We start from the raw sequence: 26,256 nt of genomic DNA, 5'->3' as shown, positions 1-26,256 counted from the left end.
TACTACTATAAAGTATAAGTGCAAGGTGCATATCTGAAGTTGAGTCACTTACCTGAACTATTTTAACAGCATCCTGGAATTTGCTGAGCAGAATACTCATTAATCATATTTGTGATCAGAGCATGAAGCCAAGACAAGCAACCCACCAAAGATTATTTATGCACAGCATAAGTAAGAAAAAATAATTTACATAAACAGCTAATCCATCCAATACGACAAACAATGCAGAGCTTCAATTTCTACTAGATTTCAAATGGAGTGCAAAATCAGTGTTTATTATATAATTGTAGAAAATTCCACAGATATATCTAACTAAAAGTAAACCATGTAGTTTTGTATATTCTAATTAGTCACTGACTACATTATTTTTAGTCTGGATTTACTAATACAGTGGTATTAACATCTTCTGCAGTAATTTTTCTAGCAGTAAAATTATTTGGGAGATAATGAAAAGGACTATATAAATAACAATAAACACCCAAACAGCTACATTAAAATGTCTATGATCCTGCATTCTCAGTGCTTGAAAGCATTTAGGCTAGGTTTCACTGTCATTCATATTCTTTTGGTAGTTCCTGTCATACAAAAGATAAAGCACAGAAGTGTATGTCAAAAGCAATATAACACCCAAAACAATTGTATTTAATAAATAATGACAAATAGTTAAAATAATTTTGAATGAAAAACTGAACAACAAAACTCACATACAGCTATTTTAAGGAAACTAATAAGTGATGATACATTTCCTCTAGAATGAACTTTGATCTTACTATCAACAGAACACTATAAATTTTTGTTACCTCTTTGCTTACTTTGTGAAAATACTCTTGCCTTCAAAGGCCACACCAATTCAAAGCTCAAATGCCTTCAGTAATTAACTCTGAACAAAAACTGAGCCTAGCATTGCTTACCAGCTACAGAAGTGACACAAAAAAAAAATCAGCATTTTGATCTTTATTTAATTTTAAACCATGTAAGCGTGCAATATACTAACACTGGTTTTATCCAAGTTCCTAAATGCTACATCGATTTGGATTAAAAACCACAAGTAGTTAAAGAACAAAGATTTCCTTTGTTAAAATGAAGCCAATACTACTCTGTGGTCACTGACCCTTCATTTCCTCACTAAGTAATTCTCCAGTGTTATCGGAAACCCACGGAAGTTGTTTGCAGCTGTACCCATTTCCCATTTCACTTCAGTCTCCAAATCAAACAGACAGACAGACAGACTCACACTGCTTTAAAGGTTACTGTGTAAAATGTACAGGATACAGCTATGTTCTGAAACAGGCAATTACTCAAAGCTTCTGCTGAATTCTCCAACTAACATCCTTATCTCAATGGACTACCTCCTACGCCATAGGATTACTAATTTCCTCAAAGGTATGCCCGTAACATTCTCATAATAATAGCAAAGTTCTTCACATATAAATTAATATATCTTTACAACACTCCCAAGTAATTAGGTCATGCAATTATTTCTATTTTATACGTGCAAAACCAAAGTATAGGAAAATTGACAACTCAGAATTAATTCTGGCATTCTCCTGTCCAGGCTGTGAGCCCAAGTCTAGTTTTCAGAAGTATGCATCTCTTTCACACCAAGTTTCATTAAAATCATAGAAAGCTATACTTTTGCAATCAGCATTCCTGCCAATCTAAATCAAAATTGTTATATGGAGAAACATTAGATACCTCCCATCCTCATTTGCTACTGTTGTTTTAAATTTCTGAGGTAAGGCATGACTTCTCAAGAAACTGGTTTTTGCTACCCAGCCCTGATTCCCTGCCCAAGCCAAATCTGGTTGGCACAACAAATATAAGTCCTGGGGAAGTGTAAAGAAGCATACCAATTGTGCAAAACCTCAGAAATTATTTCTAGCCTGAATATATGCACATGGTAATACAAAAAAGTGTATAAGAGCCCTGTACGGATAGCTGGTTAGGATTCCATTTTCTTGCTGAGTAATAGTAAGGAGAGCTGAAACTCCTTTGTTCATGCAAATGCAGGTTTTGCCCTTCTAGAGTGCTTGCTGCCACTTACAAAGCAGTATACCCATCTTTCAGGCACGTTAACTCAGCAATCTTTGAGATACTCATCCTATAGAGCCTGTAACACTGAGCAGCAGCCATATTTAAAAAACATGGCATAGCAAAACTATTTCATCCATATGGAAACTGATGCAGAATTCAGGGAATTCAGTGAGCTTTTTTTTTTTGTTTAGAGAGAGTTCAGTCTAATGTCTTCAGTTCCACAGCAATTAAAGAAGTTCTCCCTAGCTCTTCACTTTCCATGTTTTACATGTGACTTGCTGAGTAATTAATTTAAAAATTAATACCTTTCTTCTAATTTCACACGGATGTTTCCCATCCCAGAAATTAAAAAGTAAAGCTAGAAGAAAAATACAGAACAGGGAACAGTGACAGGAAAAGAATTTGGTTGACAATTTCATTGTGGGGAACTGTAAGCACACATTTTACATTGGGGAGCTAGTTTGCAAACCACGCTTACAATTCTTACTGGGGGCAACAGAAAGCTCATGCTTCATGCATGCCCTACCCTCCTGAGATAGAAAGAAATTGCATAGTTTGATTGAAAGCTTTTATTAAAATGAATACCATAACTTTTGAATAGGCACTAACAAATCAATTTCTAAATGTATAATTTCTAAATCCAAACAGATTAGACATTATAAAATCATAACTCATCAATTCATAAATGTACACTTATATACAATGGTATCATCAGCTATTACTTGTAGATGCCACACTAATTACCTGTTCCACTTTCTCTAAGAAAGCAATCCTGCTATCAAGTGTCATCCTTCCAATACATCTCAAAAGCAAATTAAGATATTGTAATATGAAAGGCACAAACATGAGGAAAAATTTAAATTTTCCTACTCAATTTGACTGTGCACATGTAAAACAGAAACACTGAGTATTTTATTCCAAAGATTAAAATAATCAATTGTATTTTGTAACTACAACCGTGGAGTTTACATCTATGATATGTAAAACTTTGCAATTCTACAAGTACCCAAATAGCTCACAAGCAAATGAACCACACCTCCAAGAACAGAAATAGTACTAAACTACTATTATACATACCATACGTATTATATGTGCTTATAAAAGCATTGTATATGCATTTTGAGCTCTAAGGCACAAATCCCTGAACTTGTTTACTGCTATATAATCCTTTGCTGTACATCAGTGTAGTAAACACACAAATCTTCTCTGAGCCTCAGTGCAATAGCTCTAGTGCGAAGAGCTGAGATTTACCCGAGTCCCAGGACGCGTGTTCAGAACAGCTATCAAATATTGGAACTTCAACTCTCTCCACCTAAACGTATTAACATGAGTTGTAAATCTTTCACTTTGTCAATTACTTCTGTATTTAATTACAAGCTATGTTGCAAGAAGTTATATAAAGTAGTAATCATAATCAGCATGTTCGTCTACAGTTGTGTTCAGATTGAGCATGTAAATTGTGGAATTAAGTCTTTATTCTCATTCTTTTTGGCAAATAATATTACGATAACTATTTTTATTCTAGCTGGACAGCTCATATGTACAGCACTTTTTTATTATATGGAAACCCCAAAGATAAATAAAATGTTATTTCATTTGCTTTCATGAAAGACCAAGTATAGGTGAAAAGATTAATGTCCTGTGATGTACTGTGTTATATATCCTGTTCCAAGAAGTGAAATAGCATGCAAAGAAAAACTCAGCAGTGCTTCCTGAAGTTATTTTATAATTATTTGAAATATAAAAGACATTTTTAAGTGTTAGTGAAGATTTACTGAAGGAGATACTTGGAAACAGATTGCAGTAAAAGCATGCAGATACTACTTAAGCCAGTAGCATTTCTGAGAAACAGATCAGTCAGTCAATAGTTCTTGTCATGAAAAGAAATACCTTTTTTTGTGAAAGATGAACTATATCCTACAAAGATCCATGTCAGTGAGTTTCTAAAAATTCAGGATTATTGCATTAAGACACAGACATCTTAGTCTGGAGTCCACAGAATTCTAGAAATGCATTAGCTACATCAGGAGAACAGAATGCAGTGTTTCACTTGATACAGGTTACATGCAGGTTGTTTCTATTTATAATCTGTATTACTACTGTGTGTGGGAATTCTAGCCATGGACCACAATACCACAGCATTAAATTTTATAAAGAGAAAAGAAACAATGGATCCTTGACCAGGAGAAGAGATAATAACACATTACCACCTGAAACATATTTTTAACATTCACCACATATTATAAGAATCCCCACACTAGCTTTTAGTTGACTTGAACTGAATGCCATTACAGTCCTCAACTCACCTTCGGGGATGCATAACATCCTTAACTCATACTGTCCCTTTCAATGTTACAACAGGATATAATTAAAAATACTTGATTTACATTCCAGTTCTATCTCCCCTGTGGTTTGAAGGGAAACTTGAGGCCCTGGGGAAAGTTTCTCTTCCTTGGACAAATATTTTACAGTGTGATAACTTCACAAGGTACAACAAGGATAATACACACAGATAAGCAAACAAGACAGGATTTGATCTCTCCAATTCTAGTCACATGTTCTCTTCAGCTGAGCCCTCTTTTAACTGATGGGGAAGATAAAATGCACTGTGTTATAACAAAAACAATAACCGATTTCTTTTTAAGTGTTTTTTTCAACTCCTCAACATGTCAATTCTATTGAAAGCACTTTCACACCAAGTAAGATCTATTCAGATTAAATATATTCGATATCTAAGAGACAGAAGAGAGACTTGAGAACTTATGAACCTCAGTCAAAACTCAACCATTATGTTAGTGTCCACTGCAGACTAACAGTTTCAAACTGGCCATATACAGGAAAAGCAGTATGGCCCATTAGAGCACAAGAAATTCAGCATCCTATTTAATGGCAAGACAATTTATATGAGTTAGCTTTTTAATATCCATTGAATTATCTGAGTGCACTTCAGGAGCAAGTTTCCCTTCTCTCCTCTGCCCATGTTTTCCCTTTCACTATGTTAAATGTGTCTGTCTAGAAGCATGTCTATCTAGCATTATGATTTTAACAGCAACAGACACCAGTGAATGGCGGTATGAATGGCACATGAAAGGTGAATACCTAAGCCTGGGCCTTTAACTATATTGAGGGAAAAAAAAATTTTTTTCTGCCGAACGTAAATCAGAGGGAGATTCTTTTATTCCCAGTGCTTGTGTTCTGAAATAAAATGATTTAATTATTTCCAGTTGCCCTTTTGCTTTTTTTTCTTTAACACCAAGCTAAGAAGGACTGTGGCTTGCACTGCTTGCTTCTACTTTATGTGTGCTACAACAAAGGCAGGTAAGAAACTCTCTTGACAGAAAATCTTTATGCCTTTTCTATTTAGTGATCCTTATCACTTCACCATCTAGTGTGCTGAGCTCTCTCTCTCAAGGTCCCCTGCTAACATAAATGAGATCACAGTAAGCTACTAACACGGAAAACTGCAAACTCTGGCCAAAGACAAGTCACAATCTGCCAGTGCCCTAATTCTTCCACCCATTAAATAGGAATGAAGATAATTCTTTATGTCAAAACTTCGGCTAGGGAGGTACAGAAGTGTCTTTTTTCAAAACACAGTTTGCAAAATGCCATCTGATGATGGGGGCAGAAAGGGGAGGAAAAGAACAGAAGAAAGAGGAAGAGAAAGTGACCTGCAAGAATATTTAAGGAAATAATAACCAAAAATAACTGGCCAATTATACAGTAATGATGGAATCAATGGAGGTAGAATTTATGTTCCTTTGCAATATGAAAACTGCAGTCACTTTTTTCCTCTCAACTCACAGGCAATTTTATTCCCATTTTATCAGTATTATATTGAGACAACAAAAAAAATCAGTGGCAGGCAAAAGTACTTTTCAAAATAAGAAAGGGCAAGGAAGTAGATAAAAACGCAGACTTATTTTTCCTTTTACATCATGTAAAATGAGAGAAAACAGAGATATGAGTAAAGCAAATAGAAATAAAGCATACAAACACTTTCTGCACTCACTTTAGAAGATTGTGGTTGAACTTTTCTTGTTTTACTTGTCAGGCTCCCTTTTCTTTAAAACCAACATTTTGTAAATATAGTATCTGAATAAAGGCTTTAACCATACTAGGTATCTTCTGTTGCTATAGCTATTTCGTATGTCTCCCTTGGCAGTGTTTTCACAGATGCAGCACATGCTGACAAAGAAGTTATTGGCAGAACTAACCCAAACAACATACCTGTGTTTGCACTCAAGAGCTTTGCTGACACAGCAATTGCAATTGATAAAGCACACAAGTCTTTCATACCCTGAGGTGAAATAACTACAAAACAAAATGAAGGCCATAGCCTTCCAAACATATTTTTTCACTCCATTTTTGCTCCTTTAAGTCCCCTGAAATTGCTTCCATGAATGGGCAAAAGCTAAATTAATAAAGCTTGTATTATTCCCGTGCACCTACTCAGTTTGTAATAGATTAAAGTCAGTCACTACACCTCTGCAGGACCTCTAATCTAAACTCGCTGAATAGTGAAAAAAAAAAATCTGTCTGAGTGAATCAGAAGCATCTCTCCTAATTTTTACTTTGAGATAATACCTAAACACAACATATAAAAAGCTAAGCTGGACACAACCTGGCAGAAAAACCCCAAGCTCTTCTCTAGGCATAAACTGTGGGAAAAACATCCAGCACTATATGTATTATTTTCTCCACATTCAGATGGAAGGGATGGTAGGCAACCCTTAATATATTTTCAAAATTACTGGGTTAGCTTCAGTTAAGACTGATTATTTTGCGTCCCATCTGTCTGTCCTACACACCTTTCAGCGTCTTCAATGCAGTTTCTAAAAGGTTACCTGCTTCTTGTGTTTGTACTCCCCTGTTAATACCTCAATGTTTTTTCCTGAAGCTTTCCAAATAACCAGTGAACTTAGACTCTTTCCTTTCATTGCATAAAAACCATACCTGAAAACAATCCTCCAGATTATGTATTTCCAGCAGCAGCAACAGTTAATTACAAAGAAACTATCTTCTGACTGTGGGACAAGTGAGTCTGCAGGAAATAAAGGCTTATTTTGCTTAGACTAATACGACAGTGCCGCCCCCTCCCCCCTCCCCCCCCAAAAAAAAAAATTTAAAAAGTACTTACAAAAAAAACATGCATGAAGCTTTGAAGACAACTAAATACAACTTGGATGAAACTAAACTAAAATATGGGGGTTTACTGTATAATTACTGCACTATAAAAATGCATGGATGTTGACCAGTCTAGAGTAGAGCTGCTGAAAAGTAAACCTTCACAAAACATGCCTGATGTGGACGTCAAGTACTTTGAACCAAGTGCTTCACGCTCATATCCCTCCCTACATATTTGTATAACTTACTAATACTGACAAAGCCCAAGACACCAGTTTAACTCCAGCTATTGTGAAAACATGTTTTCAATGTTAAACCAAAGATTTTGATTTCTCCTGGTTTATGCATTTATTAAAATAAAACACTGTATTGTACTTACCAGTTTTGGGGTTTATTGAGAAGAATCCCTGTGGATTTCCACTTGTAATCCTGTAGGTTAATTTTTCACTTGAGCTCAAATCTGGATCAAATGCCTCAATCTGAATGACAGATACATCTTTAGGTGAGTTTTCCATGACCTCTGGGTAATAAACTGGTTCTGTGGTCTGAGGAGCATTATCATTAACATCCCCAACTTCTATGTAGATTTCAATGAAAGATGATAAAGGCACAACGCCTTGGTCCGTTGCATAAACAGTAAGCCAGTAATGTGAAGTAGTCTCACGATCCAGGTGATCTGCAGTCTCAATAATACCTGTTTAATAGGAAAAAGTTGAATAGAAAATGTTCAATAAGTATGTAGAAATGTGTGAAAATACAGTAAGCAACAAGTTTAAATAAATTAATAAATCAAAATGAATACAAGTTGAAAATAACCAACATTGATTCTACAATGTGAGTTAACACACACACACAAGCATATTAAGGCTAATCTGAAGCCACAAAAAATAAAATTACTATAACAGTTTTCAGCAATTATGCATCACATATTTAAATAATATACTACTTGATCCCCTTTCTAATACCTTTTGAAATACATCAGACCAATCAGCACAATTCATAAAATTGGTTTTGCCTAAAAGATTAAATCAAATATGTAATTCACAATCTTTTGGGACTTGAATGACCCTCTTTACCTATTACAGTAAATTTTATACCATATTAAACTATCTGGTTGAGATGTCAAACTCTTGAGGTCTTTACAATTATTCATTTAATGAGGAACTACTTAAAGGTGAAACATTTTTATCTCTGTGTTGAAAAGAATTATTTGACTGAACTTTCTTAATATGCTGATTTATGTTCACACAGATGTGCCACAGAAAACAGAAGTCATACCAAAGCTAGCCTTTGCTGCATTAGGACTAACCAATGGTTGCCATTATTCTAGAAATGGAAGGCAGCAAAAATAGCGGCAAAAATTTGCTCAATGTTACAAACATAAAATGAATTACCAAATATGGAACTTAACAAAAAGCTGTCTGCAGAGCCCATAGGAGATTGTCTAAGCCAGAACTGACTGAAGAATTTACGCAGAACGAAGAAATACAACTTTATTTTTAGAAAGAGTTTACTCTACAGGTATAGCCATATTATGCATGTGTCAAAAGGGTATGTGGTATGCTGTAACCCGTAAGATGGGGGATGAATATTAAATAGTCATGGAGCCATGGCACAATAAACTTCACACTTTCCTTTTCCTGATCCAGTCACTCCTACTGGGTGTCTGATTTGAGATGTTTTAATAGAACTTAAAATCAACCTGATGCATGCCAGGAGGAGGAAGACAGTAAGCCCTTGAAACTGTTTCAGTGGAAATTCTGAAGGGCTTTGTCATGGCTCTTACTATTTATTATACACTCACATACCAGGACTCGATCGGGACTGGATCCAAGATGAGTCAAACTATCACCATGAGAGCCAGTTCTGAACTCTGGACAGAACCACATAATGTGAGTATGCATGATGTGGCACTTCTACTGAGCTCATTTACTTCACACAGATACATGTATGTCTATATACTTACATATACACACCATCAGTAAAACAGGACCTCAATAAAACTATGTCATTGTTTTCACAGGAGTTCTTCGGGAAAGGAATTACCTCCACGTGTTGTGTCCTTCACACACTACAGACACTTTTTAAAATACATTACACTGACTGAGCAAAATACGAAGAAATTACTTATTTATTCATTATTTTCTTTGCCTTGTGAGAAGATGCATAAAGGTCTGACCATGGCAGTTTAAAATTTTAAGATGTCAGTAAGATCATTTCAGAAAGGCTGGAGGTGATTGAAACTGACGCTTAGACCTGCAAATTCCCATATATAGCATTTCAAGCAGCATAGCATTTCAGAACTACCACCAGATGTCAGTGTGGAAATTGATTTATATAGTGTCAAAAGCTACAGAACTGGGATAAAAAGGAGGGGCACTGGAATTTCAAAATATACATACATTACATGCAGTCTATAAAAGTTTTCCTAAAAGTAAACTACTAGCTTTACAATTTCCTTTTTTATTTTTTTGCAGAACAACATCATCAACAACTAAGTTCAGGTGTTAATTAATACTGATAGTTTGCATTTCCAGTCTCTCTGCCTCAGCATTTATATTTTGTTTGATGACAGTTACACTATTAAAACAAAAAGGTAATACTATCCAGTAGTCACTGGATTTGTGCACAGATTGCCTGAATAATCTCTGCACAAATTTGCTCTTAAAAATGGACAAAGCCTTGAGCACTCAGTTACCGAAATTCTACTTTGTAGCTCATGGCACACTTTTTTGCATGACTCTACCTCAGCCAGGAGACCTGTTCGAGAGTAAACCAATTTGTTACTCGCTGCGGCCTCACTTCTAAATCTAAATGCTGGATGTAGCATATAAGCACTTAATCTTAAATCTGGGCAGACTCTATGTATGCCTTGGAAAGTTCTGTAAACCCTTCATGTCCTAGCAAAGAGAAGACTGTATTGTATGAATGCCCTTCTAGCAAGGGTTCCAGCAATGCTGCTTTATTCCTTGTGATTCCTGCTGAAAAGAGCAACTGCTTCCATTTTATACATCCCACTTTTTAAATAGTAGCTGCATCAGAAGTGGCAGATTAATTTTAACATAGCCTTGACTGATTTCAAAGAAAGATAAAAAGAGACTCTTGTGGAAATGAAGCTCACTTCCTGCAATCTGCTCACCTAGAATCTACAAATTCTACCTCCCTAGTTATCAAAGCCCTCCTCAAGTTAAAGGATGACTAAACCTAATTTGCTTTTGTAGTATATCAGTTCTTAAATGTCCATTCCCTTAAGTCACATCTATCACAAGGGATGAAGAGGAAAAAAAGTGCCATACCCAAAAATAGTATCTCAAAAAGAAATATATGGAAAAACTTGCAGAATGATACAGTGCACATGGGCAACTTTGTCTTTTGGTTAATTTTTATTTTCAAATTAGATCTGCATATATAATGTTACTTCTGTATATTTATACAGACTTTGCAGAGTGTTCAATAAAAGGTTTAGAATCTGTCTGATGATCTGACCACTGGATGCATCATGTAACACAGATTTCCCAATAGGATAGCTCTGGCTTTTAGAAGGTCCCAATTTCCTCCAGGGGCACTCACACTCTAAGCATACATCAGTCTAAGTAACAGGGAATTTCATTGTTTTTCCATTTTTTCTCATGTTTCTCACTCAACAGACCCTGAATTTTAGGGTGAACATTTTTTTCTTTATGTGGCCTTTATAATTTCAATCTGAAATAGAAAGCATCCAGGAAAAAATTTTATCATCAGGCAGCTATGCAAAACTGTCTACCTAACTGTTTAATCAACAGGTTAATTCCTGATTTTTTTTTTTTTTTTAAGGTACAAAGGACAGTTTAAAATAGATGCAATAGACAGGTATGAGTATGCAAGTTGGGAAACTTGTATTTGTGGATGTCCTACCCCTGGAAGTGTCCACCGCCAGCTTGGATAGGTCTTTAAACAGCCTGGTCTAGTGAAACGTGTCTCTGCCCATGGGCACAGAGTTGGAACTAGATGAACTATAAGGTTCTTTCCAACTTAAACTATTCTACAATTCCATGATTACTAGAGACAGGCATAGCAGGTAAGTAGATTACTTTGACAATATAACAAAGGAAGACTCAAAATAACATTCCTCCATAGTAAAAGCTATGCAAAAGGGAACAGGAAGATAAGAGAACAAAAATTTCCCTTCAGCCTTCACATGTTGAGGGCTATGGAGGAGAGGCCACCTCACCTAGCTCTCCTCATTGCTCAAAGCTGCAGGCGATAGCAAGGGAAGGGATGACTGGCCTATTAGTATGACTCAGATTTCTTCCTAATGTTTGAACCCAGCAATAAAATGGAACAGCACACATCTAGGGGTGCGGGCAGGCTCAGACAATCAAAACCTGAATTTCTTCTCGTTCTACATCAGCTTTTATGCCAAAAAATACAATCAAAACTAAACACACATAACTATGGAGTACTTCAGTTTTTTCTCTGTCCCCTCAACAATCTGATCTTACAGCAGTAATTACAAAACACCATCCTAATGTCATTACTCTAGAATTGCTCCTGCTTCTGCAAGTTTAACACTAAATCTTTCCTGATTTTGCCTATGAAAACACCAATAGCTTTATTTTTAATTTCTATGGAACAATAATGAATAAAATTGCATGAAAAATTCAGTAGACTACTACACCTTCTAAGGAATACAAGTACAAAAAAACCTGACTGATTAGTTTTTTAGCAATGATAACAATCATTCTTCTACCAAATCACAGTCTAGAATCAGTCTTCTAAGTATCATTGGTTTCAGTTTCCTGCTTTTGCAAAAGGTGACTACAGTAGCCTATTTTACATATTAGGGCAGCATAAGACCGTGTGCTGCCTGAAAGCCAGCGCTCAGCACTGTGGAGTTTATAAATTCACTTGTTTCTAGTTCCAGTGGCCCTCAAGGTAACAGAGAAAAAACTGATCGGAACTCCTATATCAAACAGAAATAATAAAACAATCTAATAAGAGTTAATTTGTTTTAATCTTGCAAACACCTAGATCCATTAAGCATCAGTAAGATGTTGATAATATCAGTTTCAACAGCATGTTTTTGCTTCTAGAAAGAATTTTTCCTTTTTTCTTCAAGTGGTGCAAGGCACATTTAAGGAATACACCATAAGTGCCTCTATTTTATATTCAATGCTGTAAAAGCTCCACCTCTGCTCTCGCTCTTCTCCATTCACAGAGTATCTTTAATCAGGCAGATTTCCCATTCATCCTCTATGATAAGGCAGTTGGCTAGTTCTGACTTTTACAAACCATTTGCTTTTTATGTAGAAAGACAACTTGAGAAATCTACTAACGAATCTTTCACATGTATGGTAATCCAAAACATTGCAAACATTGTTATTCAAAACACAAGGTGAAGTGAGGATTTAAAAAGCATTTTTCTCTTGACTGGCTGTGCAATTTGAAGCCTTTCAGGTGGTCAGCATAAAAAGAAATTTAAATTCAGTCACTAACCACCAGAGGGGAGCACAAAAGAGCTCTGATGAAATGTTTCTCAGTCACCTGCAAAAGGACATTGGAACTGAGTTAATAATATTAATCTGTCTGAAATTTTAGACTAGATATTGTTCCCACTCGATGCAATAGGACTTTCCTATAAATTTCATTAAAAGAAGGCAAAAGTCCTAAGTGACTACTGTAAAATATAATTTGTACAGAATTTAATGTGGAGGAACAGGATGAAAACAGCAACGGGGGAAAAAGTCGAAACAGTAACCCCATTCTCAACAAGAACCAACACTTCCCCCGTTTATATCCCACAACATAAATCACTACAACCAAAGTCACTCTTAAAAACATAAGTAAAAAATACACCTCAAATCTGACATTCTTATATACGCCAATTTTATCTAATTAACAAATGTTCAAACTATAATACTCCCAATTCCCAGGGATGATCCTCCTTAAGTGTGCTTATCCGTAAGAACTCTAATTAACAATATTAATGATTCCATAATGGAAATCAAAACCTGCAATCATTTCTCAGCCAAGCATGAAAATGCAGTTTAGCAGAATTTGCCCCAGGAATGGCATCTGAAACAAACTAAGAAATCCCTGGCCTGGAACATGATGCTTGAAATCTGATTACAAACTCAATTAATCTAACTTCTAATAAGTTGGGTAAATCAAAAAGCCTCTCTAGCTGCTTTAAAAGCCATTTGGGGGGCTAGAGGGAAAGCAATATTTTATGAGTTGCACAAACAAAAGTTTTGATCAAAAATGAACTTTAACAACCAACCAATTCAAATCCAAGTTCTAAAAGCCAGTGGATTACGCCTGTTAGAAACACGGAGACATGCTGTCCTCATTGGCACTAGACTGCCAGCACACCAACCCAGACTTCAACTGTCCTGAATTCTAAACAAACAGCAAGTCACTGCAGGGTAAACTATCACTAAGGCCTACACACTCATTTAAATTAGAAATAAAATTGCTCAGCACATACTGAAGTTTATTATATGAATCTCTGCAACCTCAAGATAGGCAACACATGTATTTTCCTGAAGTTATTATGTGAACAAGAGCCCAAAGGATCCCAGCTCCCAGAAGTTTACTGACCGGTTCTTTCTGGGAAAATTTCTGCTTTACATTTTGTGAAACTTTGGTTAAGTTGTTGTTTAAACAAAGAAAGAGTCACATCAGCCTCATTTGTTAGTGGTTTGGCTACCTTCCTAAGTCTTATTTAATATAATACTATCATACTTTGGCTTCTAATGTTATACAGTTCAGAACAGACAGTTTTCAGGTTGTTACTAAGGTCTCCACAATTGCACAGCCAGAAGAGGCCAGAAAAACAAAGACATTTTATAAAGCTGGTATTTTCAACTTTTGATTTTTTTGTGCAGTTCATATTATTTAAAATAGCAACTATTCTGACCAATATTTTGTTAACAACAGTGCAGTTCTTCAAACATATCCAGATCAAACCCAGATGAACACAAATTACTTCCTATTAATCTCTTCTTATATGCTCTGTTTTTCCTGAATTATTTTCATACATTATCACCTAGCATGACTTGATTAGCATTTTCCTGAGCTGTAAAAATACACAGGCTAGAGCAGAGAACTCAGGATTAAAAAAAAAAACCAACCAAAAAACAAACAGTCCCCCACCCCTCAAAAACCCAGGAAAGAGCATCTGGCACAGGGAAAGATGCAGTGCTTGTCTGCCTCTCAGCAGACCCCAGTGGCCTTAAAGAGGAACACATTCCCACTCTTTTACCCTCCTTTTCCCCTTGAGTAACTTCTAGAGGCACAGTGAAATCAGGACAGTTGGCAAGTGCAACCCTGCGTGCTCCTGTGTGTTACACACAGGGGTTTTTCACTTAGTTTTTTTATTCCCTCCACTTTATGATTCCTGTCAGAAATGCTAAGAAGAAGAAAGGTGATTTGGGAAAAAAGTGCATTATTAACAGTTATGGTATCTACCCACACAACATAAAACAGACTACAGCAGACTAGAGTGCACTATTTACTAGTGCTACACCCATCTGTAATACTAATTGTGTCCAGTGTCATAGCTCGGATTCTTTCCACTTTTACAGCAAATTTAAAAACCCCTCCATCTGTGTTTCTATTAACTTCTCAACTTCCTTTTGATAACTTCTGAAACTTCTGGTCACAACTATAATCTGACATTGGGAAATGCCTTGAAGCAGCAGTCACAACCCTACATACCATAAAGTGTTTTATAATTTGAAGATTTTGAAACATGTAACCTATTGAACTCCAAAGAAAAAAATTATTCTTTCCCTGAGGCCACTGTGCTACTGTAACTCAGGCCTCTACCAAGCACGAGTGTGTAAGAGACGACTAAACTTAAGCCCACCATGCCTCTACAATAGCATCCAATACTAATGTCAACAAGATTTAATAGTATTTGTTCACTCAAGTGTAATAAATAACCACTTAGTAAAACCAAAACAAAGACAGCACAGTCTCACATCAGCCCTAATTTTACACAAACCAACTATTCTTAAGCACCGAAAATTTTACATACGTCTCTTGCCACAGAGACAGCAACCTATTTAGTACATAAAATACCAGCTGAAAAGACAAAAATCTCCATCCTGGTAACTCCCTGAAACAATCTCCTTCTCAAGAAGGAATGGAATGAGATTTCTCTTGCAAAAGCGAAATGTCAGCTCATCCACTCTATAAACACAGCAGAATGCCAAGAGAGGCACTGCACTCTAACTCTTGAAATATTAAAGACCTGTGGCAGGCAGTGCGAACTTTTTAAAAGTATATACAATCTCTTCTTTTAAGAAAAGTATTATTTTTGACAAATAAGCTGAGCTGGAAAAACTTCTTACTTTTATTGTGTGTGCACTTTGAACAGGAAGCATTACGTGATTACGTCTCAATGGAACAAAGTGCAAAAGCCACCCAGAGAAATATGATTTGCTCTTCAGCTCCACAGCAATTTAAAGCTTATCACTGACAATGCAAGCTGCTCATATCAGACTTCTTACATGTGAAGATTCACACAGACTAAACTGTACTGTTTCAGAACATAAACAATACTTGCTTGCAGCCCTGAAGGAGAGCAAAAAGTGTTAGGAACTATTGCTTGCCTTTGAATCACACATGAACAAGAGATATTCACTGCTTTTCACTCGCCTCTTCTGCAGAAGCATTAATTAGGCAAAGACAGAAAGACTGTAACCTGGCAACAAACCATCCATACTGCGTTTTCCATACCTCAAAGTGAGGTGACTCGTCAGCAAACATATCTGAAGAATATGAATGTGCAAAACTAATGATTCAGTCTAGTTTGAAATAGTTTATTTTTTCCTTTTCAACCACTCAGAAATTCTTCAGTTTTACCTAAGCTGAATGCAAATTAGCACATTCTGATTTATTTTTTAAATAACTTGGTGCTTTACCTTTTACATGCATCCTGGGTAATTGCATTTTAATGATGAGGGGAAAAAAAAAACCAACCCAACCTAAGATTTTCTCATGTACCCCAAGATAATATTGCATAACATACAATATAAACAATATTATCAATATAAACATTTGTTCTAAGAGAACACCTGTCACATATATTGTACAGATATTATACATTTCTTTAAATATTCAGTAAGTTACTATACAGTGGTTTTAATTCACTTTTACATAGATATAACATTTCCAATTTATCATAAATAAATTTCTTATCTATAAGAAAGGCAATGAAAAACCTAAACTTCACAATTTCAGCTTCAGAGAATGCACAGAAAAATTTCTCTAGCGGAAAAGCTACAAAAAAACCCCAAAATAAGCTGAAAGTGTCATATTTGAACAAGAAGTCTTTTGTCAGCATGTGTAAGGGCAGATTCTGGAAAATGTAATTAAATTTTATTTATAGCTCTTTGACATAGAAAACTATACACCTTTCAGGTTGTGTCTTGTGTAATACCAGGTGAGAAATCATGCTTAGCTGGAACTGTTAAATGGAAAGCAACTCTTGTTGCTCTTTCAAGGACAAATTGCTCATTTTCTAACAAATCAAGGCCTGGAAAGTTTCAAATAAAACCCGTATCAATATCAGTAAGCCGATGGAACTTCAGCAGTAGCAAGACCTTAAACATATGGAGTCCACAACTGCTTTCCTTCTTTCCAGGGACCAGTTATTCCAAGTTCTGGGAGATGGAAGGGGAAGACTGTCACTGCAAGGCACCCAGAACCCACCCATAAACAGAGTCGAGGAAGCATCACCAGCGGAGTAGATTTAAAATTAAAAAAAAAAAAAACAAACAAACAAACACCAAAAAAACCCACAAAAAACCAAATGGAACAAAGAAAAACCTCAATCGTAATAAAATGATGTTTTGTATCTCAAATTCAACTTCACTGAACTGACTACATGTAGCAAAACATATAGCCAAATCCAGTTTCGTAGCAGTATCTTAAGTAAATGTCATATTACTACAAGCCCTCAAACCCCTCAGGTTTCATTAAAAAACTACAGTATTTGAAATTAAAGAACTTCTATGACACTAACTGAACAACAGCAAGAGTAATCAGTGAAACAATCAGACACTCAGTATCCAGTGAAACCTGTCTCACTTTTCCAAACTCATAGAAGTTACCAAGGCTGTCCTCTTAAAATATTTTTTGGGAATGAAAACTTGGCATCCAAAGAGCCTCAGCATGTGGTCAAATCCAAACCTTGACATAAAACTTAAAATACAGAACAGCTTATGCATCACTTCTGTACTATGAACGAACAACAGTAACTTGAACTGTGTTCAAGTGGAGGGAGAGGAAGGGTCACTGCTGTCCTCTGCTATGTACAGCTTATAAACCAGGTAGGTAGACAGATTTGAAGAAACACAGAATGCTCAATAGTTAAGAGCAGCCATCCCTTAAATAAGCATCCAGAGAAAGTACAAAGACCTAGAAGCAAAGATGTGCACGGTTAAAGCTCTATGCCAAAACCAGACTATACCTTAAAATATTGATAAAACAGATTTAAAATGTAGCAGTTAAATGGGTAGAGTAGAATTAAAATATAGGGCAAAAAGAGAATTGTAAATAATTAGATGCAGTAACATTTTAACTTCTAGTTCCTGCCACTTTCTGGACATTTCTGCAAAATCAAGTCAAATGAACAGAAAACACACTGTTCAGACCATTTATAAAGGAAAAACAATTTGTATGTATGTTCTTAAAATTGTCCACGTAAAATACTGCACCCAGAAATTATGATTTGTTACTAGGTAGTCTGGGCTACAAGCAATAAAACTCCTAAGGTCCACAGAGATTGTTTACTTTCTTTCAGGAAGTTGGGGGGTTGGCGAGGGGGAATTTTTGCAATTAGAAGATCTGTGATGGCGCTGCCTTAGAACTCAACTGATTACTTCCAGTTCAAAAAATCTTTTGGGACAATGGCAGACAGCTCCCATTGTCAGCCTCATTTATGGTTATTTTAATAGTTCCAGCTTATTTCTGTCAGCTAGGCAGCTTGTATGTCAAGCTTTTGGACAGGCAATATAATTGCTATACAGAGGAACAGTACCATGTCGCTAAAGCTCGATACGGAGAGACATAAAAACCCCCTGATGAGTCCATATTAGGGAAATGTAATGTTAACTCCTATGTTAATAGCAAAAATTATTGTAATACAACCACATAAGATCTATGTTTGCTTGAAGAGAGAGCAAGTAAAGCACACTTTGCGGTTAACATCAGCCATCATTCATGATTTGACAGAAAGCTTGCTGAAAAAAACATGACTGCACTACACAGCAGTCAACACAATTGTAACATCAACATTACAGCAGGTTTATAAAATACTGGAGAAAAGCAGAACAAACTGCCAGCAGGTTCTGGGCCAAGCAAAAGCAGCTTCTTCTCTTACTGTGTTACACGAGCAAGGTAAGTAGGATCAGAGGCAAGTCATTGCTCTGGCCACCCACCCTTTATCCAGGACAGTTTTTTGTCTTCAGATAAAGACACAACCAGTTTCTATGTCCCAAGAAACCCAGTTACATAGTATTATAAAATTAGAGTAAGAAACTACATTAAAGCAAAACTCTTTGGGATAATGTTCAGCTATTTTAAGCTAAGTTACCTTCATGACCAAGAAAACTTCTACTAAAATGTAGGTGATTCATAAACAAGCGATAACATTTACAGGTCCAGAGTTTGTTTACTTATGAACATCAAGGACAAAGAAGGAAATTATTTAATCAAATTTTTATAAAGAATGTGTATTTGCCTCTGCATGAGAAATAGAAAAGATTAATTTTTATTTTCTTTGTTAAAGTTTTTAAGAATTTTTTAAATATACAGATGAACAAATATATGCTCTTTAGAACTCTGGCTTCACCAGTGACTGCAAAATCCCTCTTAACTTCTCTATCAGTCTTCTTACTATTAAGGAATTGTTGACAATGAGTGTGGTAACTCTAATAATTTAGCTGGGAAATGGGGAGCCTCTGAAGGGGAAATTCCTCTGCAAATGGCCCCAGGAATTTCAAAACTAACTGGAGCTGACAGATTAACCTAGGTCCCCCTTAGGCAGAAGAAGAGTCTACAAGGAAAATAATGAGACACATGGGAAGCCAATTATGCACAAGAGCAACACATTTAATTGTTCAGAAACTGGTTTGTTGATCCAGAAGGATCTAGCTGTTTAGACCTGTGCAAGCTATTAAAACCTGGACAATTCTGCAACAAGTCTACTTTGAAACTATTAAACTTTACAGATTACAGGTTTTGTCTGTAAATCTCAGGGTTTAATGACCATCTTAAATAAGGAAAATTGTTCCATATATCCCAAGAACACTTTTCCTGCACATGCTGCATTTCTCTCAGATTCCCTTTTTGGTGGCAATTTGAAACTGCAGCTTACCTCATTATGTCTGCAAAACACTGAAGGCCCAGCAAGTCCAACACAGCAGTCCTATCCTTCAGTAAGAAGCAGTTACAGCTGTACTCCACAGCAACTCTGGCTCATGACTAACCCGCAACAAAAAATTGTTGTTCAGCACATGTGTGAGTTATTTATGCATGACTATGGTTTGGACTGCTGCAATTTTGCTTCAAGCTTCCAGTCTCCAAGATATTTTCAGTTGCAGAAACTGCTGGTTAGCAATGACAGTTTCCAGACCAGCTCTGAGCAAGAAAAGAAACTGATATCTATCAAAAGGCAAGCAGCATGTTGAGGAATACTGAAAATCAGGCTATTGCTCCTGTTCATGTTACTGCACCAGGTATACACACAATAGCCATTAATTACTGCCAACAAAAATGCTGCTCCCAAGCTGATTTCTGTGTACAAAGAAGATCTGATTTACCTCTGGGCATGCTAATGCTAGGAGAACAAAGCAAATTGACAAAGTCATGAAATTAAAGCATCTGGGATCCAGGGACATCAAAAGAGATTTTCATCCTTGTTCTGACAAAGTCAGATTTATTAACTTACAAAGTATCCATTTATTTATTCAGACTTTATTTCTCCCCTTGTTTCCAGAGGCGATTATACATTGATCACTACCTGTTAAACTACTTTTTTTATTTGCCTTATTTGCTTTTGCATATGAACAAAATTAAACACAAGGCCATACAGAGAAACATTTCTGAACTTGTCTGGTTTTGAGTAAAAATTTAAAGCTGGGGAACCATGAAGGCAAAGAGCTTTGGTACCATAAAATTATGTTTTTACTCTCTCTGGTTATGGCTACTGTATCAAGCAAATGAGAAATTCTCCATTTGTAAGCAAATTCTAAGAGCACACTGAAGAATCAATACCTATCATCTAAAAAGAAGACTTGTAACTAGAAAACTAGAGATTACTCACCAGATGTCAAGTATACTTATTTATGGGGGCCTTGGATGCTTGTTGGGAAATGGTTTCAGTCTTTCTCACATAAATAATGGATAACTGCATGCACAGTTTTAATCAACACTCTCCAGGATAAAAAATTACTAAAGGTAGTAGAAATGAATGCAATTCACAGTTAAAAAGTATTAAAATCTATAAATTTAATTCACTTTATTGGTTACTAGCTGAACCTGCAAGCATTTGGATGAACAGAGACCACAGTCTCTCTCTGACAGAATTTCCACTGAAAAAGCTCTTAATTGTTCTCCAAAGAAACATTTTTTGCTGAAGATAACTGCACCCTTCATAACAATATCACAGAAAACGAGTGTTATGAATAACGCTTCATAAAACAATGGTTTGTCATAAAGTCATAATAGAAGTAGATGAACTCTGTCAACACTAGAACACTCTGTAAATGATACTGTAGGTAAGCAGTAGACCACTTAGACACAAAATGCATTTTGCTCCAAACCACTGAGAATTTTCTTCCTGGTTTAAGAAATTCACAGAATACACAGCAACTAGATGGAGTTGCACCAGGAGACCTCTTCAAATCTCTGTATCTGTGCATAGCTGTTGTCAAAAAGACACTTTCAAATGTTGGCCATTTTTGTGTTTGACTAGACTGAATGACTCAGTTTCCAAAGTATTTTTTCATCATCCCTGGAACTCCAGATATAGAATGGCATGTATTTCTTATTCCATTTCCTCCCATCATCACATGCTGGATAAATATTCACTCAAATATTTACTCCAATAATCAGCAGTAATCTTGCTCTCACTCTAATTGTCATTCCCTTACCTTCTTATTACACAACACATATTAAAACTGATGTGTCATTTGAGACAATGACAACTTGACAACTTATTTTCCACTAACAATTTTTGAACCTTCTCACACTTTACTTCTCTACCTTAACTGTAAAGATTCAAGTCAGTACAAAATTTCACCATTCAGTATGAGCAATCTGAAGCAAGCAAAAAGCTAATTGAAAAGCTCAAGTTCTATGATAGTTTTTGGTTTTAATTTACAAGCACAGTTCTTGATCTGTTGGTTTCTGTACTTTACAGAGAAGACCCCATTCAGAAATTTGATTAGGAAAATTAGATTTTCCTAATCAAAAGGATTTTAGGTTTTATCACCTTTTTTTTGAGCCATTTTTTGCTTATATTCATACACAAGTAATCCACTTATTAACGAATTGCCATTTCTTCTTGCATATTTTTTACTTTAAAACTACTGTCTGGATAAACACAGGCAACCCAAAATGTTACTGTACTAACTAATAGGACAGGTAGAAAGCCCACAGATATAACCAAACATCAAAGAAAGGCACAGGTCATTTTCCCATTTTTGATTAATCTGCTGAAATCGATCCTGTAATATTTAAATTACCTTCAAAGTGAATTATCACACCAGATTTCTTATGTGAAGAAATAATCATCTTTCCTTCCCCCCTCCCAAAGTAAGCAACATTCCTTGCACAGGCAGCTGCACATTTGTTAATCATTAACTGGTATTGAAATAATAATGGAGAGAAACTGTTAGCTATTTCTCACAATGGTACACCAAAAAAATCTTTAAAACAGAAGATGAAGTGAATACTGTAAAATTATTTACAGTAAGAAAAAGATGCTGTATATCATTTACTATCTTGCTGACAATGTTAGTTGTCGTGAGCAAGACTTTCTGTGTTGGAACCTAAGTAATTAAGTCAAATTTCATCCAAAAAACCCTGCACTTTTAGCTAAAACAGAAAGAGATATTTTTTAAGATGAACTATGCTGCTAATATCCCAAATAATAAAATAATACATATGGCCAGAATTGCAACACCAAATACAATAGAGGCATAACCAATGCACACATTCCAATCTTATCTAGAATCACTTTGATTCATTCTACCTTGCTTTCATTACAGGAAGGGCACAGCAAGGGCATTCCTCTCAGATCAAACAGAAAATTCCACAGACAGAAGTTTCCACATGTCTGATTTGTTGCAGATTAAACCCTTATCATTAGACAACAATCTCTAATTTTCATAGAGACAGGATATACCCTGTCATGGCAAATCTACAGGCAAAGAGGGGAGGAGGATTAAAAAAAAATAAATATAAACCCCCTGTAGAATGGAGATGTATTCCCAGTGAAAGAGCTATACATGCCACTCTCACAGCTTTGGAGAAATAAGAGGGGACAACACACCAGCATTTAAGATCACATTCACAATTCCATAATCCACAATTCCATCATAAACTTCTTTGCATTGGAAGTCTTTCAAACTGAACTACCAAACTCCCTCTCCCTCATAAATACAACCAGGACTTCAGACAACACATACAGGAAGTCTGTATTCATTTTTAACATATTATTCATTCACTCTATTCACTTCCAGCATATTATGTTACCAGTATCTTCTTTTTTTTTTACCCACATGACTGGATCAATACTGTAATGCTCATGTACATTACCAGTAACACTAAAATCAGAAGGCTATTCCATAATTATGCTTCTTGCATTTTGAAATTTGTAATATAATAACCTTTTCATCCTGAAATCCTACACAAAACATGAACAAGCACTCTATGATCAGCAACTTCAAAACCAAAACTCAGTAATTTTCACTTTCTGTTGTATAGAGATGGTATCAGGCTTTTTGTGTCAGCAAAATAAAACTATTGTCTTTTATATAAATACCCCAAATTATAGATTTTAGATATATCCAGATTTTGGAAACTATTCATGTCAGAGGATTATTCAAGGTAGAAGATTAGTCAACAAGGCAATGCAATTACTGCATTTTCTATGTGTAACTTTCCCAACATACAGGCAGATATTCAGTTCTGTTATCAGCAATACCACATTGACAAGTCTGCAAAGACACAGAACTCTGAGCCAAATGAACTATTAATGACCACCACTACGAGTAGGTCAAGTCAATTAATATCCACTAACTCAGAAGTTTGCTCTTTAACCTTAATGCCAATCCAAACTATGCAACTATTTAAAAGAACCATGAATATATTGATTATCCTTGTTCACAAATAATTTTAAATTAAAAAGAAGCAGAGATCAGAATCATGAATAGAACAGAAGGAGCTTGGGAAAACCTAATTTCTGAACAAGGAAATGATCTGTTGCACTCCTGTTCCTAGATTCTTTGGACACTTCTGTTTTTTCCAAAAATACCTCTCTGATACCACTGGAATGCTAAAGATTTTTCTTTTCTTGAGCCACATGGAGAGTGATGAACTGAAAATTCATTTTTGGTCATATACAGATATCCAGTGAAATCAAGTCACAGATGCAATTAGAATGATATACAGATTAAGAAATGGACCTGCAAAACCTAGTTTCAGCAAAGCCCAAAGCATTTTTAAATCCAAGTTCTAAAGCTGAAACTAATGCATGTAATAAATTCTGGAAGTTTGCCAAATGCTCATGTAGGTTTGTCCTTTGTTAAATATGTCCAAATGCTATATGATTAAAGTCTAAAATCTTCAAAGAAAAGAATAAACATTATGCAATCATTTCAAGCTCCCCTCCTTTGACCTTAATATGTACTTCAAAAGCTCAGCAGATGCTTAGTGGGAAATAAATTCCCAATTCAACAGATGTCCCAACAGTGATATAGCAAGATGCACCTTCCATAGCTTTTGGCAACTCTTCCCTTTTATTATTCCTCTGCTCAAAAGTACTTTTCAAGTCAAAGAGAGACTCAAGCAAGTTAATGGGCCCTTAATATCTATTCTGCTGCCTGAACTGATTGCTGTTTATTAGGTAATCTTTGGGACCACATGTGGCTCAGCCCCGGTTCATCTCCTACAGAGACACAGCCTCCAGGCAGCTCTGTTTACATCAAACCAAGCCGTAACCCAATCAACACTCTTCACAAGGGAACAATCCCTTACTTTCAGCATGCCTGCAGTAGAGGAGGGGAACCTCAGCTTTTGTATGGGATCCCTACTTGGCAGCTAAGGTGATGTTTTACTCAGTAGGATACCTAAGAAAACTCAAACTACTTTGGAAGATGCCCCTGCCAACAGAAAACATAAGATGAATATGTTTGCCTAAAACTAATTCAGCTTTTTCCAAAGACAAATTCTAAAAGCTGCATTAACAACCTAATAGCACTTTGGGAGTTGCCACCATCACAAATGCAAATTACATGGTTTTCTTCAAGCCTAAGAAAGAAAAGTAATTCCCTAGCTCCAGGCTGCTCAGGACCTTGGTCCAAACCCAGGCCCTCCTTAACCTCTGCCAAACTGAAACTCAACATTAGTTCCAAATTCTAGGCTTAGTTTGATGCAGCTAAAAAAGAAACAAAGATGCATCGTATCACAATTTAACCCAGGGGCACCGTTAGTTCTAGACCTTAGAATGAACACAATCACACAGTCAGTACAGGATTACAAAGCTGCAAACTCCAGTCAAAAGCAGATGGTCCTTGACAAGTTAACTAGATAACCTCTTCTGGAGTACTAACACGCATTTAACTCACTTTTGGGTGTGAGACACTTTGCTTGATTGCTGGTACCATGGCGGCCTGACACCTGAATTTAGTCACCTTCTAGTAAAATACTTTCTGTATTGCTTTCTATGGATAGCAACAAATTCAGGCCTTGCCCTTAGTCTAAATGATCCCTGGCTGTTTCATTTCTTTAATCAGACACAAATTGTATTAAATTGGGTCTATACTCTTAAAAGAAAAGTTTTTAGATTTCTTCTAATACTATAGGTGATCTAGAAGTACAGAAATCATTCTTAGTAAGCTGGTGTTACACTTATTTGTACTGTCTCATGAAAGAGAAGCTATGTGCCAAATGCCTCATTTTTAAAACCAAAACAAATTGGCGGAAAATATACTTAAGTTGCATGACATTTTAAGCAAATGTTTTTTAAACTCAAAATACTACTCAATTTAGGCACAGTTACTTTTTTTTTAACATAACTAGTTTTTTCTTGCACAGTGGCACAGGTTTGCTTTAAGGCCACTGAAGAAAAATCCATAAAACCAGAAATGAATTCATACAGATCATCTTCTGTATCAGCTTTGCTCGCTTTTCAACATCATACCAAACACATGCAAACTCACAGGGTTATCCTTAATCAGAAAGCAGAAAATAATATCCCATTTTAGAAATAGTCTACCCAAGTTTTTCAGTATCTGTAATTAACAACCACAGGTATGCCTCCTCAGTTTAAGTGTTGCCTCTCCCATCTTGCAGACTAAGCTACAATTTCAGTTCTGCTCCATATATAGCATGCCTGACTACCACTGAAAATTATGGTAGGAAACAGAGGTCATAAAAATATGGCATAAATGCTTTAAGAAACAGGTCATAGTGTTTGGATGGGTGTAGTACCATAAGTATCTTTATTATTTATTGTCACAACAAAGCATTTTCTTCTGGTGCTCCTGGAGAAGCTTGATAAGGACTCTTCTGCAAAGGATTCACAAAAGTGCCAGCAGGAGAGTTGAAATGTGCAGACCAGGTCTAGAGTCAGTGAAGTTGTTCTCATGCTGCTCATCTTTCTCAATTCAACACCAAAGGGAGAGAATGCCCAGACAAAAAAACAAAATATATCACTAGAAAAAATCCTTAACATGTATCAGCATTGAAATATCTTTCCAGAGCAATTAACTACCAAAGTAATCCTTACTTGCCCTGTCCCCTTTTTGTAAATAGTGTTATTTTTACAAAACTATCCTCACAGAGAAGGCTAAAGACTATTTCTGCATCTCTGACCAA

The 26,256-nt window shown here is 35.9% G+C and overlaps 1 protein-coding gene across 7 annotated transcripts in view; it reads right to left on the bottom strand.

Annotated features, from left to right (window-relative positions):
- FAT1 (FAT atypical cadherin 1) overlaps positions 1 to 26,256 on the bottom strand; it is a 103,143-nt gene that overhangs the window by 57,756 nt on the left and 19,131 nt on the right. For all 7 annotated transcript variants that reach the window (XM_066185853.1, XM_066185856.1, XM_066185857.1 and 4 more), the window contains exon 3: positions 7,541 to 7,855. In XM_066185853.1, the coding sequence (XP_066041950.1) occupies positions 7,541 to 7,855 (315 nt within the window). The remainder of the gene's footprint in view (positions 1 to 7,540; positions 7,856 to 26,256) is intronic.

Source organism: Chamaea fasciata, unplaced genomic scaffold (assembly GCF_029207755.1).
Source record: "Chamaea fasciata isolate MVZ Bird 193981 ecotype frontalis unplaced genomic scaffold, bChaFas1.0.hap1 SCAF_6, whole genome shotgun sequence".
Lineage (NCBI taxonomy): Eukaryota > Metazoa > Chordata > Aves > Passeriformes > Sylviidae > Chamaea > Chamaea fasciata.
This window is presented reverse-complemented; position numbering and strand designations above follow the sequence as displayed.